The sequence below is a fragment of the Ctenopharyngodon idella genome, chromosome 6 (assembly GCF_019924925.1).
Source record: "Ctenopharyngodon idella isolate HZGC_01 chromosome 6, HZGC01, whole genome shotgun sequence".
Taxonomy (NCBI): domain Eukaryota; kingdom Metazoa; phylum Chordata; class Actinopteri; order Cypriniformes; family Xenocyprididae; genus Ctenopharyngodon; species Ctenopharyngodon idella.
Genome location: NC_067225.1, coordinates 7,285,329 through 7,301,459, shown reverse-complemented (window position 1 = coordinate 7,301,459; position 16,131 = coordinate 7,285,329). Strand labels below are relative to the sequence as shown.

Below are 16,131 nucleotides of genomic sequence, written 5' to 3'. Positions count from 1 at the left end.
TGTTCTATTTACAGTGCCTAAACCATCATATTGTTTTATAATTATCTCCAACCCCCACTTACAATGTTACATTTGGTCCCTATATTATTTCACTACCAAGAAAAGGTTTTGCAGAGATCATTTGTTTCAGTGAATAAACTTTAACATTGATTAACAACAGGAAAATAAAATACAATTATATTTTGAATGAAATCAAATATATGAGCATATTCAACATCACTGTAAGTTTGATAAATGCGGTCTGATAATAATAACAGTCAGCAACAGTTATCTAAACAGGTGAACAGGTGAGGTCACCAGCACTCAAATGTCATTTAAGTCCAAAGATTAACAAGTACAGTGTTCATACAGAAAACATCCGTAAATGTGTATAAAATAACTTGAATACTACAAGAGAGGAAACCATAACATAGACAACATTTTAAAAAATCCAACACTATATATAGATATATATATATCAATATTAGAGGGTGTGATTTGCTAAATCTGTCACTGTTTCCCGCTCAGGTTTAACTCACAGGGCAAAAAGGGGATTGTAATCCGATAACATCCTTACTAAACACTTTAACTCTTGCTCTTGACCAGCTAGTTAGTTAAGCTGATCCTCTAATGGTGTAATGCTTAGCATTATATTCAGAACATTAAACAAGACTGAAATGGGAGTGACACACATGAAAAAGAGTGCGTTATGTAAACATACACACACCCAGGGTTAGAAAATTAATGATTTGCTTCACCTGTCAATGGCCGGTGAAAAAAAAAAATAGTTTGATCACGGCACCTGTTAATGGGTGGGATATATTAGGCAGCAAGTGAACATTTTGTCCTCAAAGTTGATGTGTTAGAAGCAGGAAAAATGGGCAAGCGTAAGGATTTGAGCGAGTTTGACAAGGGCCAAATTGTGATGGCTAGACGACTGGGTCAGAGCATCTCCAAAACTGCAGCTCTTGTGGGGTGTTCCCGGTCTGCAGTGGTCAGTATCTATCAAAAGCGGTCCAAGGAAGGAACAGTGGTGAACTGGCGACAGGGTCATGGGCAGCCAAGGCTCATTGATGCACGTAGGGAGCGAAGGCTGGCCCGTGTGGTCCGATCCAACAGACGAGCTACTGTAGCTCAAATTGCTCAAGAAGTTAATGCTGGCTCTGATAGAAAGGTGTCAGAATACACAGTACATCAGTTTGTTGTGTATGGGGCTGCACAGCCGCAGACCAGTCAGGGTGCCTATGCTGACCCCTGTCCATCGCCGAAAGCACCAACACGTGAGCATCAGAACTGGACCACGGAGCAATGGAAGAAGGTGGCCTGGTCTGATGAATCACGTTTTCTTTTCATCATGTGGATGGCCGGATGCGTGTGCTTACCTGGGGAACACATGGCACCAGGATGCACTATGGGAAGAAGGCAAGCCAGCGGAGGCAGTGTGATGCTTTGGGCAATGTTCTGCTGGGAAACCTTGGGTCCTTCCATCCATGTGGATGTTACTTTGACACGTACCACCTACCTAAGCATTGTTCCAGACCATGTACACCCTTTCATGGAAATGGTATTCCCTGGTGGCTGTGGCCTCTTTCAGCAGGATAATGCACCCTGCCACAAAGCAAAAATGGTTCAGGAATGGTTTGAGGAGCACAACAATGAGTCTGAGGTGTTGACTTGGCCTCCAAATTTCCCAGATCTCAATCCAATCGAGCATCTGTGGGATGTGCTGAACAAACAAGTCCGATCCATGGAGGCTCCACCTCGCAACTTACAGAATGTAAAGGATCTGCTGCTAACATCTTGGTGCCAGATACCACAGCACACCTTCAGGGGTCTAGTGGAGTCCATGCCTCGATGGGTCAGGGCTGTTTTGGCAGCAAAAGGGGGACCAACACAATATTAGGAAGGTGGTCATAATGTTATGCCTGATTAGGTGCTTTGCAAGTGTTAATTTTGGAGCCTGAACACACTCCTACAATACATTGGAGAAAAAAATAACAAAAAAGTTACAAAAAAAAAGCCTTTGATTAATACACCTTGAAATAGTGTATTAACACGTTGGATTCGGAATCCAATCCAGTTTCACTGGCCACAGTTTTAGTATAACTTCTGTGAAAATCCATAAATTGCAGAATGCTGGTTATCCTGCATTGAAATGAATGATCCAACAGTTCAAACATGTTCTGAGGATGTATTTTGGCTTTAGGAGGAAGGCTGCTCCTGAATTGGCACAATCCTACAGACGTGATCGTGCAGACTCTCGCCCTGTCCCTATATTACCGGGCAAACACCTCCAGGTAATGCGACTTGGACTGACAGCTCTCCGCTTATTGAGGTCGTTTAGGGTCAACAGCACTTATTTTAAGGACAGGCTACTCATCCTCACATGCTCCACAAGATGAGGCCCAGCTTTTGCAGTCAAATAGAAAAGTATAGGATACTGTGGTAAATACATCACCAACAACACCCTTACTGGCCGTTGAACAAAGAAATTTGTTGATTTTATCTGTTTAAAGAAAGGGATTTAAGCTTATTTAAATAGTCCACTTAAGATTCTACTATAAGTAACTTTGCAACTACATGTCAACCAACTCTCATTAGAGTACTAATAGAGTGTAGTAGACTGTTAGTAGATTGTTAGGTTAGGGTTAGTAGAATAAGTTGACATGTACTTGCAAAGTTACTTTTAGTCAATATAATGTCTGTTGGGTTAGCATCAAAATAAAGTGTTAGCAGATATTAAGCCGACAGTCTACTAGTTGACACGTAGTTGTAAAGTTATTTAAAGTTAGAATGTCTAAAGTGGACTATTAAAATAAAGTGTTACCTTTATCCAAAAATAAAAATCTTTTGTTTTATGGAAAAGGGTTGTTCTAAAATACTCATTTTTTGGTGAACTATTATGAAGCAGTGTTGGACTACAGTCTAGTGTGAGCCCTTGTTCTGTATAGTTCAAACTTTATCAGTCCCATCTCTCCTCTCATGGAATGATATGTGTGAGAAAGTGGAGCTATGTCCTGTAATTTTGGGTGAAGGAAAGATGTAGGCCTCTTGTGGGGTCTTAGTTGGGCTCTTGTTTTCCCCTGGATGAGTTTGGGGCAGTGAAGGGCTGTTGAGCACACTGTGAGAGGCAGGAGAGGGGAAGAAGTGAGGAATAAATGGGATGGCAGCCAGAAGAGGGCTGTTCTGGGGGCTGTGCTCCGGAGAGAGGGGGATGACCACATCGTCCTGATCCCAAACGTGGAAGGCATTGGGGTGGGAGTGTGTGAGGCCTGGTGGCATGTGCGTGGAACCGTCATCACCTGCCTCACTGCTGGCCTTCAAGATCTCCTCGTCTGGACCCAAAGCCCAATCTGAAAACACACGGAAAATGGAAAAAGGATGACAGCAAGTATGTATGTGAGAATCTCAAGAAAAATGTCAAAAGAAAAAAAAATATATAAGAAAGTGAAGCCTATTTTAGAGCACATTTTTCTCATTTTCTCATTAATGTAATGCATCAAGATGTTTTTTCTCATTACTGTAATACAGTATTTTGTGAATTACAGTGAAAAGATTATGTATAAATGTTATGTATTATGTATAAATACATTACATATTATTCTATTAATTTCTTTTATATTTTCTTTTTACATTATGACAATGAGAACTGTGGCGAAGGTGCCCAAGTATCCTGAAAATAACATCCCAATGCAAAGATGGTCCTAAATGAAGCTTCATTTTCTTTTAGCAATATCTATCTATCTATCTATCTATCTGTGGAGACTTTTTTTAAAAAATTACCCTACAATGTTTTAATTGAAGACGTTATTTCATATTGATCTGTGGTCTGTGTTTCTCTCATGATTGTAGTTTGATAAATTATATTAAACATGAACGCCAACTAAACAGCCATTTTAGACAGTTTGCTTAAATGGAAGTATGAAATTACATATAAATCACAGTTCTGCTAGAATGCTAATGTCAACTGAAAAAAAATCCCCCTTTTCTGATGAGCTGGAAATAAGCAGGCCTTGGCTTTAAGATGCTATAATAGCACACTTAAAATAATGTCATTCATTGCATTATACTATAACTAAAATCATATGGCATCTGCAAACAAAACAAAAAAAATGATGCAAAGCATTTTCATATAATCATATAACAATATAAATTACAATAATTAAATATTTTTATACTGTATCACCATCACTACTGGAAAACCACATTACTAGACCAGCACAATCTGCTAACTTGGTCGACCACTTGTAACAGCAAGCTATTTAATGCAATATTTACCTAAGATGTCATGAGCGAGGTCTTTAATTAAATGTCCCACAATGGCATAAGCGACAGCGACCACCACCACCGCGGCCATCATCAGGTAGAGCAGGGCTTTGGGAAGCTGGATGAGATCTCTGGCTGGAGGTCTGTAGTCCGTATACAGCGGAGACTCATAGACCGCATACTGGTACGCCTGATTCCCAGAGACAGATGCGTTCAATCTGTTCATATTCACAGGGTTCATTATCGAACACCGCTTGTAATTTCACAAAAAGATTAAAGTCATCTATTCCACTTCCAAAACGTGTCTTGCTTGTCCTCCAGGTAGTTTATCCCAAGTTACCGGAAACTATCTGTCGGTGAGTAGACTCGGCGCATAATGTTATTTGAAAATGTTCAGTTAGCGTGTACTTCCAAAGTTTAATTAATGTCGTAAAACAAAGCGGTTCACTCATTCAAGGACGCGATTTTAAAACCAGCTATTTCCTGCGCATTTTTCTGATTAGATGGACAGATGGACTGACTGTGATGTAAGCGTTGGAGGTTTGAAGATCTCACACTATCGTCCGGTCATGATCTTTTCTCGGACAATGAGACGATTGGTGGATTTGACGCGTCATCACTTAAATCCCATCAAGGCGCGCGCACGGGTCAATCAAGGTCAACAAGAAGAAGGTCAACATCAGCTGCTGTGCTCTAGAGAGATGATAGACACACACACAAATACTAGAAGAATAGAAAAATTATCATGCATTTCTAATTATTAGCTATTTTTTTTTACTTTTTTAATAATCTGGTAAATATCTTTTTTTTTTTTTTTCCTAATGATCTGGTAAATACTATATATAACATAATGTACAATTAGTTATTTAAACTAGGGTGACCATATTTCTCATGGTGAAATACGGGACAGGTGAGCAAGGGGTGGGCAATATGACCATTTTATTTGTAATATGAGAAATTTTATTTCACAATAATTATTGTTATATATAAAAAATAAATTTACAAACAATACAACAAATACAATAGAGATACAAATTTGCCATGTATACATTTATTTAACATATTTTGTTGTTTGAATAACATTAATGACAAACAAATATTTAATTAGGCTACTCTCTCTTTAAGACCGAATTCATGGATGTATACTGACACATATCCGGTTTTCACCCACCTATACGTCCACTTAAGCCATAACCAACTGTATTTACGTGAGATACTCCACACGATGGACATTTTGGCAACTATGTGTGCATTTGACCATTCAGGCGCAATGAGAACTGTTCGCGCACTGCATCGCGCGCAAGGAAAGAGAGAGAGCGCGCGCGCGAGAGCGCTTCTGGTGTGCGTCATTCAGCGTGATTCCGCCTATCCTGCCTTCACTAACTGCAAGTTAATCGATAACGAATTGTGATTGGATGGTATTTTGTTATATGACAAATTTGATTGGGCTGTTCTCGCGTGACACAACACTACTGCTACTCGTTCTATCAGTCGTAACGAAATTTTGGGAAAGATAAAATACGGAACAAAACATGATTTTTTCTTAATAAGTCGGGACACTAAAAATAGACCTGAAATACGGGACTGTCCCTGGAAAAACGGGACGTCTGGTCACCCTATTTAAACGTGTTATTGAGGAAATTCAGCCTTTTTTTTTTTTTTTTTTTTTTTTTTTGGCTGAGAGTCTGGGTGGTAGGCCTACATATACTTTAATGTTTTCTAATGAGCCTGATTTAGAATTATTAGTAATTAAAAAGTGTTATTGAGGAATTCTATCTATTTTTTTTGGCTGAGAGTCTGGATAATAAATATATGTCAGTTTACTTTATTTTGCTCTCCTCACTTACATACATGAACTATAGTGTCCTGCACCCACTAGTAAAAAAAAAATATGTATATATAAAAAATTACTTCTAGTGTCCGAATAATTTTTGGTTCGACTGTAAAACACTGTAAAACAAATGAGATTTTATTCAGAATGAATGCATAGAATCACTGTGATGTTCACTTTATTCAATAAATACAACAAAATTAACAAGAGTCATTGACAATGATCAGTGGGTCAGTCTCTAAAGTGCGAGCAGGATGTCTGGCATCCTTAACTAAAGAGTATTTTGAAACTGCTATGAATTATCTCTTATCCTTTAATTCTTATGAATATTATTGTTTTCCACTTTCCAATGAATAATGTGGATAAATGACTTCAATAATTAATTTTATGACAAGATTATAAACCGTTTCATAACGCAACTGTCTTTGTAACATGACATTTTAATGAATGTCAAACCAGTACCCTGGAGAGAAGATCTATTTCCCTTTATAGATATGCACCTGACCACAGAAAGAGCAGATGTGAGTTTGGACCCATTGAATAAGCAAAAGATTTGAGCACATATAGAAGCACTTATGGATGGATGTTGATAAAGAGTTTCCCTTATTGCAGAGACAGATGCAAAAGTCCATTATACCCATGTTAAGAGAGAAATATGGGTTTATTTTCCAACAGTAAAAGACTGGAGTCCAGTGATGGCTCTGCCCAAGATCAAAGCATGGATGTCATGAGTGCCTGTGAAAAGGAAAATGTTGTGTTATTAATACACCCTCTCACAGAAGTTCATTATCTTTGCATTAAGCCTATTCTGACCTCTGCTGGCCAAATGTATAGTTTTCATTTAAAGTGCCTCATTATGCTTTCTCAGATGTTACCTTTCATATAGTGTGTAATATAGCTGTTTGTGAATGTAAAACGTCTGCAAAGTTTCAAAGATAGAGTTACTGTCTCCTAAATGAAAGAACCTGAGGAATCTCCGGAGCTGAAATTTAGATACGGTAATGGCCAATCAGAGCAAAGAAAGCTCTCAGAAAGGAGGGGTTTAGAGAGACCGAATCCTTGATTGAACAGTTTCAGACACTGTGAGAAAAGAGGTAATGCTGCAATGTATATTATGAGGAATTTAGAGTGTTTTTTGACCTTGGATGCATGTATACCTATTTTAAGAAATCTCCAAAAAAAAAAATGAGGAACCTTTAAAATAGCATAATAGGGGCACTTTAAAATGAAACCGAAAAATGTTTTCCTTCTCCTTTTACCTTCGTATGTGTTGACGGCCTCTAGGTTCATGACGTGGCGTATGATATGGTATTCGTCTGCTATGCCGTTTCCTCCCAACATGTCTCTGGCCTGCCTGGCGATGTCCAGGGCCTTACCACATGAGTTCCGTTTCAGCATGGAGATCATCTCTGGTGCGTACCTTTTGGAGAAATGTGTGAGAAAGTTCAGTGAGCTACAGGATTCTTTTGGAATGAGACAGCTGAGGTGTATTTTGACAAGGCTGTGAGCTCTGCACTCCTTGAAATGTTTTACATAACCTGTTACACATTAAAGCATTTATCAAGACTGAGAAGGAAGACTCACTTCTTTTGGTCAATGAGTCTACCCAGCTGTAAACAGGACTGCAGCCCGAGTGTAATCTCTGTCAGCATGTCTGCCATCTTCTTCTGTATGAGTTGGTTTCTGGCCAGTGGGACTCCGAACTGGATTCTACATGGTAAAATAATTCACATACACTTCTGTTTCAAAAGTTTGGTAAGATTTTTTGTTGTTGTTGCTAAGAAATTAATGCTTTTATTCAGCAAGGACTGATTAAATTGATCAAAAGTGGCAGTAAAGACATTTATAATGTTACAAAAATAGTTATATTTCAAATAAATGCTATTCTTCAAACTTCTAGAATCCTGAAAAAAAATGTTTCCACAAAAATATTAAGCAGCAACATTTTCAACATCAATAATAATAAGAAATGTTTCTCGAGCAGCAAATCAGCATATTAGAATGATTTCTGAAGGATCATGTGACACTGAAGACTGGAGTAATGATGCTGAAAATTCAGCTTTGCATCACAGGAATAAATTACATTTAAAATATATTAGAATAGAAAACAGTTCATTTAAATTGTAATAATATTTCACAATATTACTGTTTTTCTGCATTTTTGATGAGATAAATGCTACCATGGTGAGCATAAGAGACTTCTGAAAAACCATTAATAAATCTTACTGACCCCAAACTTGTAAATCAAATTAAATATTAAAGCATAGACTGCATTGTCCTGCTGTAGGACATGTCACTTCAATATGTTCAACAAAATTGGTACTAATATTATAAAAAATTACAATTATAATGCATACATGGAATTTTTGTATCAATTTGTCTCACTCTAGGACTATTAAAATGAAGTGCAAAACAAAGCTAAAGCTAAAGGGTCATTAAGTAACTCCTACTCCTCATAAATGCATCCTTTCACAAATCATTTGGAACACATTCATATAGTTCTACAAATACTTCATATGGAAATACAATTTTAAGGCATTTCTTCCATTGCAACTTTAATATTTTGAACATTATGACTATAAATGTTCATTTGATAACCTTACGCTAAACTGCTCACCTGTCCAAGGTGTACTGGCGGGCGGCATGAAAACAATATTCTGCAGCACCCAGAGCGCCCCATGCAATGCCATAACGGGCATTATTCAGGCAGCCAAAAGGACCCTACAAAAATCAACAGAGAACCGCAAGCAGTGTATCAGCGGATTAAAATGTGTAAAGAAGAAAAAAAAAAATCACTTCAGTGGTCATGTATCTGTGTGGTTGCCAGAGAATATGCTGTCTTCATACTTTAGGGCTGGGGGTTTGTTCAGTAACATAGTAATAGTAACATACTCACAGCAAGGCCAGACACATGGGGCAGCAGGTTTTCCTCTGGCACTTCAACCTCATCCATTAAGATCATCCCAGTGGCTGAGGCCCTGAGGGAGAACTTGCCCTCTATCTTTGGGGTGCTTAATCCCTTCATTCCTCTCTCCAGGATAAACCCTCTCACTCGGCCATCCTCGCATTTTGCCCAGACCACACAGATATCAGCATACGGGGAGCTAGTGATCCTGTTCAAAAAAGTGTTGGTTTTATTATCATTCACCTGTGCTGTGTGTTTAAGATTTATGTCGTGCAATGTGGAGTTATTATAGTTTTGAATTTAGTTCTCTGGATGGACAAGTTCGACACATGTGCAGTACAATTGATTTTTTATACTCTACCAGACATCAAAGGGCAGGACTGAGTTGTGTCATTTACAGGACATTCGCTCAGAAGGATAGAAGAAAAGTAGCGTTTTGAACAAGTCAACAAGAACCAAACTAAAAACAATGGAGAAGGATATGCTGCTTTGTTTTGTATCGCTCTTTACGCACTCTTTTTCATCAACTGCATAGTACATCACAACTATATTGAGTGGACTCTTCTGTCTCACCTTCCCTCGATAACTTCCCTCCATCTCATCCACTCGAATGTTCGTTTTTGTTTACGTTGCACGAGTGCTCACTACTGGCAGAACCCTTGCAATGTGTTTAAATGGAACACCCTAAAGCAGTGGACAATGGAGCCGATTTATTATTAGTTGTTTTCCTTATGAATTTGTTTTACACATCATTCTATAGGTCTGTATGTATGCTTGGGCTGTTGGAGAAAAATTACACAAACGAAAATTATTACAATACAATAAACTATAACAGTCAGCTCAAGGTAGCTACAAGTATTATACGGTTAAATGTCAAAATAGCTCCAATATCATACACTAGAGTTGAGTAAATTAAGCGTGATCTGCTGTGAAGTTCAAACAATGTTGCATTGTGGTCTACGGATCTGCCTGAAGTGTACATAATGAGTAAACTCGCTCAGTCTGTCAAATTCGAGGGGTCGAGGGTCTGTCTAAATAAACTTCCCTTGCCCACTTGACAAAGTTGAATGCACTTCAAAATGGTGGTGGGGGAAGTGCTTAGGGACGTTTGTATACGAGTGTATGTCTAAAAGTGGAGTTAAAAGCAGCCCTGGGCTATATGCGGATGGTGTACACAGATGTCCGCAGAATCTCCCGATGACGAAAATTACGCCACACGTACAGTAAGTATACTTTGGGCTATCAATATATTTTCTTTAGATATAAACCAAAATGTTACTTAATGTAGGTTAATATAATATTTTTGGCTTTTTTGTAACTTAATTTCACCATAAACAATTTGTTTTCTTTTTTTCTACGGAGTGTTATTTGCTTAAACCGGAAACCATGATTTTCAATTGCACTGTAAATAAATGAATGACACATTCGTTTAATTTTATTTTTTTTTTTTAAATTGTAGTTTGTTTTACCATTTCATTTAACTGTAATTTGAGTATTTTGTGCTGCCATTTGTGTTAAATTATATAATTTAAAGGCACAGTATGTAATTTTCACCGCTAGAGGTCATATTTTCAAAACAATAACAAAGGTGTAGCTTGATGATGCTGTGAAGGAGCGTGGAATGATAGGAGTTGTCGTCATAAAATCTGAAACCTTTACAATATACGCTGTATTAAAAAATAAAATAAATTTGTGGCCATTTTTATTTTATTTTAGTTCGTTTTGGAGTCAAAATGTATTTTAGTTTAATTTCTGTTTTTATGCTTATTTTAGTTAATTTTAGTTTTTGATAACACATTGAATAAAAGCTCATCGGACTAGATTGCAAAATGAAGGCATTTACAGCTCTAGCTTATACCTGAAACTCATACCGTGGTACTACTGTGGCTTTAGATAAACGCCTCTGCTAAATGATTAAATGTAACTGCAAATGTATTATCTGCTCAGACGGAAACATCTCTGACTTCAAGCCAGAGTCATGCCATATACAGACTTATTAAGTAAACAGATGGTCAGCAGATTTCAGTGTCCTCCTAAACCAGCAAGGGACAAATGCCCTGTAGAGGGTGAAGTTACAAAATCTAAATCTGGACGTAGGTACACAGCCCTTAGATGAGATCTCTTACATAAGAAACCGTCCGATGAACTAACGTGTTGTGCAACTCCATGCTGTTGACGACTCTATCAATCAAGTTTACAAAATGAATGTTGTGTTATAGCCTGTTAACTGTCAGTGTCCTGGTAGCAGGGGCACTTGACAGGCTTTTCTTCCCTATCACATATTTTAGTAATCATCAAATGGAAACTGTACTTTAAAAACACAATTTTGTTAGACATATGGCTTTGATTTTCTAGCAATTTTAGAGTCCAAATTACTTTGTAAAATATATACTTTGTATAAAATCTAAAATGTTTAGTTCAGTAAATATCTATAAACTATAACTTTTTTAAACTCATTTATTTTAAGCTGCTTTCACTTCTGCAATAATATCTTCTTCAAAGAGACTATATTATTTTGTAAAAAAAATAGGTAAAAAATTATTTTTTATTTTTTGCTATATGGTTAGTGTATAGTAATTAGTGTTTCCAAGACAAGACTCCTGACTAAACTGAACTATGCAAACTATTCAGTGGCATTTACCATGTTTTTGCCCCGCTGATGGTATAGGTCCTGCTGGAGGGGTTGTATTTAGCTTTGGTCTCCATGCCACCAGGGTCACTTCCATGGTTTGGTTCTGTAAGTCCAAAACAGCCCAGGATCTCTCCACGAGCTGAGAAGAATGAAAGGCACAAAACAATATAATCACATATATTTTTAAAAAAAATTCATAGGCACTATTAATGGGGCAACTAATAAATGTGGGGACATTTTGAATGAATTTCCATGATTTGTCCAGTCACTGTTAACCACTGAATTGGTTGGGATGTCCACTAATCAGTGGGATGTATAAATTATTTTAAATTCAGTTTTAAAATTACTGATATTACTGGTTTTCCGTGACCCCGGGAACTTTGAACTACGAAAACACTTTTATAGCAGATCAATGCCTTGACATGCAGTTTAAGCAGTTGACTAACCTAGTTTAGGCAGGTATTTCTGCTTCTGTGCTTCTGTTCCATAGGCATTGATAGGGTGCATGACCAGTGAAGACTGGACACTCATAACTGAACGGTACCCACTGTCCACTCTCTCCACCTCTCTGGCAATCAGACCATATGCCACGTAACTGGTGCCCGCACAACCATATCCTTCAACACAAAAAACATCAGACAATGTACATTACAGGCATTTTGTCATGGACAACAAAATCAGGGTCACATGTAAGCTGTACACACACAAGCTCTAAGGTTAACTGAGACTGTGGTTTGTATTTATTTCCACTTTCATGAGGATGATCCTTTGAAAACCATTTCAAGACCTGATTTTACCTTGAATCGTAGGCCCAAGGACACCAAGTTCTCCCATCTCGTTTACAATCTCCCGATGGAAATCTGAAGAATCACAGTCACAGATTTAAATTCAAAGGGTTTTTTTCTCATAAAATAAAATAAAATAAAATAAAATAAAATAAAAAGTAAGAATTAAAGGGATAATTCACCCAAAAATGAAAATTGTTGGGTGAAAATGTCATTAATGTTCATCTTCAAAACGTAAATAAAAGAGAATTTTAATGAGATCTGAGAGATTTCTGTACCTCCATTGGAAGTCTGTTCACCAAAAACTCTGACAGTTCAAAACATTCATAAAGAAATTCATATGAATCGAGCAGCTCAATCCAAGTCTTTCGAATAGACATCGCAATCGCTTTAGCCAATACCAATCACTGTATATGATGACTTAATACGGCTGCAGTCCGTAACGTTTGGCACTCTAGCAGTTAATAAACAGAACTGCATGCGTCTTGCGGAAGAACATTATAGCCAGAGCTACCTCTCTCTGTTTATGTCTATGACGAGTCACGTAGGTACTGTTCTACTCCACAGCTGTGCCGACCCAGTCTAAAATAGGCAGAATATAAACATTTATTTTAGATGTACCAAAGTGTTTGAGGATAAGACAAAAACACCGTTTGGAAAATGGATTCATGATGTACATGAGAATGATGCTTATTGGCTCTTTTGCATCAAGCAAGCATGCTTAAACTTCTGTTCTTCAAATTTGAGTGCTTTATGTACGTTCGCTGATCAATGTTTATATGCGAATAATAGCCTAAATTAAATATGTTCACATAAAGCGATTGTGTTTCTTCAAAAGACTTGGAATAAACTGCTCGTTTCATATGGATTTCTTTTCAATCTCTATGAATGTTTTGAAGCATCAGAGTTTTTGAGTATAAACTTTTGATGGAGGGACAGAAATCTTTCAGATTTCATTAAAAACATCTTCATTTGTGTTCTGAAGATAAATGAAAGTCTTACTGGTTTGGAATGAAATGAGGATGAGTAACTGCAGAATTTTCATTTTTGGGTGAACTAACCCTTTAATTATGCATGAAGGTTGTCGACCCCTGTTCTGATACATGAGATGTGACTAGCTCTTCCACTTACGTTCATTCCTGTTGGCCATGAGGATGCGGGGCATGAGCTTCTCCTGGCAGTATGTGCGGAAACTGTCTCGGATCATGATCTCCTCCTCTGTGAGCTGCCCGTCCAGATCCAAAGCATCTCGCCAGTTAAAATGCACCTTAGCTATAAATCAGAAAGCTTTTTATTTTCGGCTCAAATACAGTACATGATGTCAAATTCAAACACTACAAATTAGAAAATATGAAACAAATATATTTACGTCTTTTCTCTGTTTTTTTCACTTGCTCATCTGTCTCTGAAAAATAAGATAATTTGAGATATGGGTATTAGCACAATCAAGCAGTTGCCAAGCTTTAACATCAGTACAGGTAAATTATCCCTCTTGATGTCATTTGATCAATGAATGTAAAATGAGTTTTTAAAATGTATTGATGATCACGCAATGCATTTACACAATGTCATGAGAGGCTAGATGATGACATAAAAAGTTTACTGTTTTGTCTACTTTTCCTCACAACTGATATGATCATTCCAAGTTACGGTGAATTAGTGATCTAACCGTGTGCAGCAGTTGCTGAAGTGCCCTGGGTCCTTGACACAGAGATCAGAGAACATCGCTGTGAGTTCAACCACAGGCGTGATAAAGCTGTTCTTAATGCCATGGTGTATTCAGACCTGAAAAAATGTAACAAAAATTGTTAATAATAATGTTACAGCAACATTATAACAGTGTTTACACAAGTTTATTTCACTTTTATTTAAAATATTTCTTGCGGTAATTAGCTGTTTGTTGGTTTTACGTTCCATTTTTTTACTCAAAACACTAAATATATGTTATTAGCTTTTGTTTTGAGTTATTACTTTATGTTATTATTTCATAAATATAGTAAAATAACATTGTATGAGCATTCCTAACAATTGCAACTTTTATCTGTAATAATTCCAGGCAAAATCGTGAGGTCTTACTGTATTAGTTGTTATTTTCCCTTTAGAAAGTTTTTTTTTTCTATTACATAAGTGTAGTCTAGGCATGGTTACACAACTCATATCAGACACATGTACAGATTTCAAAATCTTCTATATAGCTTATATTTCAGATTTACAACATTTAGTCGTAAACATATAGTTGTTGTTGTTTCCATTCGAAGTGCAGTCAAACTGAAAAAAATACTTTAAAAATCCTACCTTCACCGGCTTCGATCAGATGATTTCCCTGTCTACTGTAACACTATTTATATTCAACTATTGGAGGAACGTGTCACATGCACAAATTGGAAGGACGCACCCTCCATCTTTTGTGTGGTTTGTTTCATAATGGCTTTGATTCTGCGTTAAGTTTCATAATGCCTTTGCTTGCGTTCGCCCCACAATAACGTTAATAATCATTTTTACACTACACAATTACATACATCACTGATTATATGACCAAAATATGGAAAATAACGAATAATGATATTTTAATTTTAAATTTTAAAGTAAATTAGTTTGATCATGCCACACTCAAAATGGCTGATGACAACGTCCTAAATCCTGTGGCATGTCGAAGGCGTTTTCGGGCACCTCGCGCTCTGATTGGATGATTAGAAGAGGCGTGTGCGCGGAGAGGAATTTTTAAAGTGCATTGCTCTGTTACAACATAAACGGACTGCTGGGTCTGGGTTGTCGGAAATATTACCGGTTTGACTATTTTCAAACAGATAGCCATATATATTCTTAAAAAAGAAAAGAAAAAAAGGTGCATAATACTAAGAAGTTACTGCAATTTGATATTTGGCTATCATCAATGGCTACCCATGGGAAAGATCCCTTTTGTTTTAATTTACTTCACAGAATGAAACGGCGACATTGGTTTTTGTAACAAAAAGGAAGATAAATACCAATGTTTTGTCTGCGTATGACGATGTGTGTTGGCTCAGGCTGAAATTGTATAAAATGATTACTTTTGAAACTTTTTTTATTAAGTGTTTATTAATCAGGGATTAACATATTGTAGCCTACAATTGGATAATGAATAAATTATATAGAAAAGTAAAGCTCAGTGCCATAGTAAAAAAATGAAACATGTTAATACAAAATATTGCTTTATATTATGCATGTTAGAAAAACACTTTCACAGTTCTATCTCTTTTGCGTTCTTTTTTTACCTGAATGTAACTCTTCATTTAATATACGCCGATCTATTAATATGCTAATTAGCCCCGCCTCCACTCACTCGCTCGAGCTCAGAGATCCACTCAGTCAACTTACTGAGGAAAACACTGCACAATGGTAGGCTATCGCTTTTTACAACGTCAGACACATGACGGTAATTAATGATTATAGCCTTTTGCTTGACTACGTTATCAAACAGCTGCTAATAATGTGTTGCTAATGTTACAAACCATGTTCCCGTTCGCCATCTGAGTCAGACAGCTGCCTTCTAATAATCAGTATCCTTAGAAATGCTTTAAACAACTCAGAACATCAGTGGAGAAAGGCATATAGTTCATCGTATTATACATCATACACCCGCCATATTGCTAAATCTACCCGATTTTTCATATCAACATAAAAATATACCGGGATATATTCTCTTGAGACTTCTGTGCTTCAGAGCGGTCATGGTTAATGATATGCTAAAGGC

At 37.0% G+C, this 16,131-nt stretch overlaps 2 protein-coding genes across 2 annotated transcripts; both read right to left on the bottom strand.

The window, feature by feature from the left end:
* Positions 1–2,931: 2,931 nt before the first annotated feature.
* On the bottom strand, positions 2,932–5,982 carry LOC127514656 (uncharacterized). Its single transcript, XM_051897717.1, has 2 exons — positions 4,258–5,982; positions 2,932–3,332 (listed from the first exon to the last, which is right to left on the bottom strand). Exons 1-2 carry the CDS (start codon positions 4,484–4,486, stop codon positions 2,932–2,934), a joined length of 630 nt encoding a protein of 209 aa, XP_051753677.1. The 5' UTR covers positions 4,487–5,982.
* A 255-nt stretch (positions 5,983–6,237) lies between these two features.
* gcdha (glutaryl-CoA dehydrogenase a) lies at positions 6,238–14,838 on the bottom strand. Its single transcript, XM_051897709.1, has 12 exons — positions 14,694–14,838; positions 14,068–14,183; positions 13,768–13,803; positions 13,530–13,670; positions 12,411–12,473; positions 12,060–12,230; positions 11,623–11,752; positions 8,973–9,189; positions 8,694–8,797; positions 7,661–7,786; positions 7,336–7,496; positions 6,238–6,811 (listed from the first exon to the last, which is right to left on the bottom strand). The coding sequence occupies exons 2-12, from the start codon at positions 14,168–14,170 to the stop codon at positions 6,738–6,740; spliced, it is 1,326 nt and encodes a 441-aa protein (XP_051753669.1). The 5' UTR covers positions 14,171–14,183; positions 14,694–14,838; the 3' UTR covers positions 6,238–6,737.
* Positions 14,839–16,131: the final 1,293 nt, after the last annotated feature.

Bases quoted from the DNA above. Each gene is read 5' to 3' on its own strand.
- LOC127514656 (XM_051897717.1), bottom strand. From the start codon at position 4,486: ATGAACCCTGTGAATATGAACAGATTGAACGCATCTGTCTCTGGGAAT. The intron at 3,333-4,257 runs GTAAATATTGCA...GTGTGTTTTCAG, and splicing joins CCTCGCTCATGACATCTTAG to ATTGGGCTTTGGGTCCAGAC.
- gcdha (XM_051897709.1), bottom strand. From the start codon at position 14,170: ATGGCATTAAGAACAGCTTTATCACGCCTGTGGTTGAACTCACAGCGA. The intron at 11,753-12,059 runs GTTAGTCAACTG...CATTCTTCTCAG, and splicing joins GAAATACCTGCCTAAACTAG to CTCGTGGAGAGATCCTGGGC. The intron at 9,190-11,622 runs GTAAATGCCACT...TTTTTTGAACAG, and splicing joins ATCAGCGGGGCAAAAACATG to GATCACTAGCTCCCCGTATG.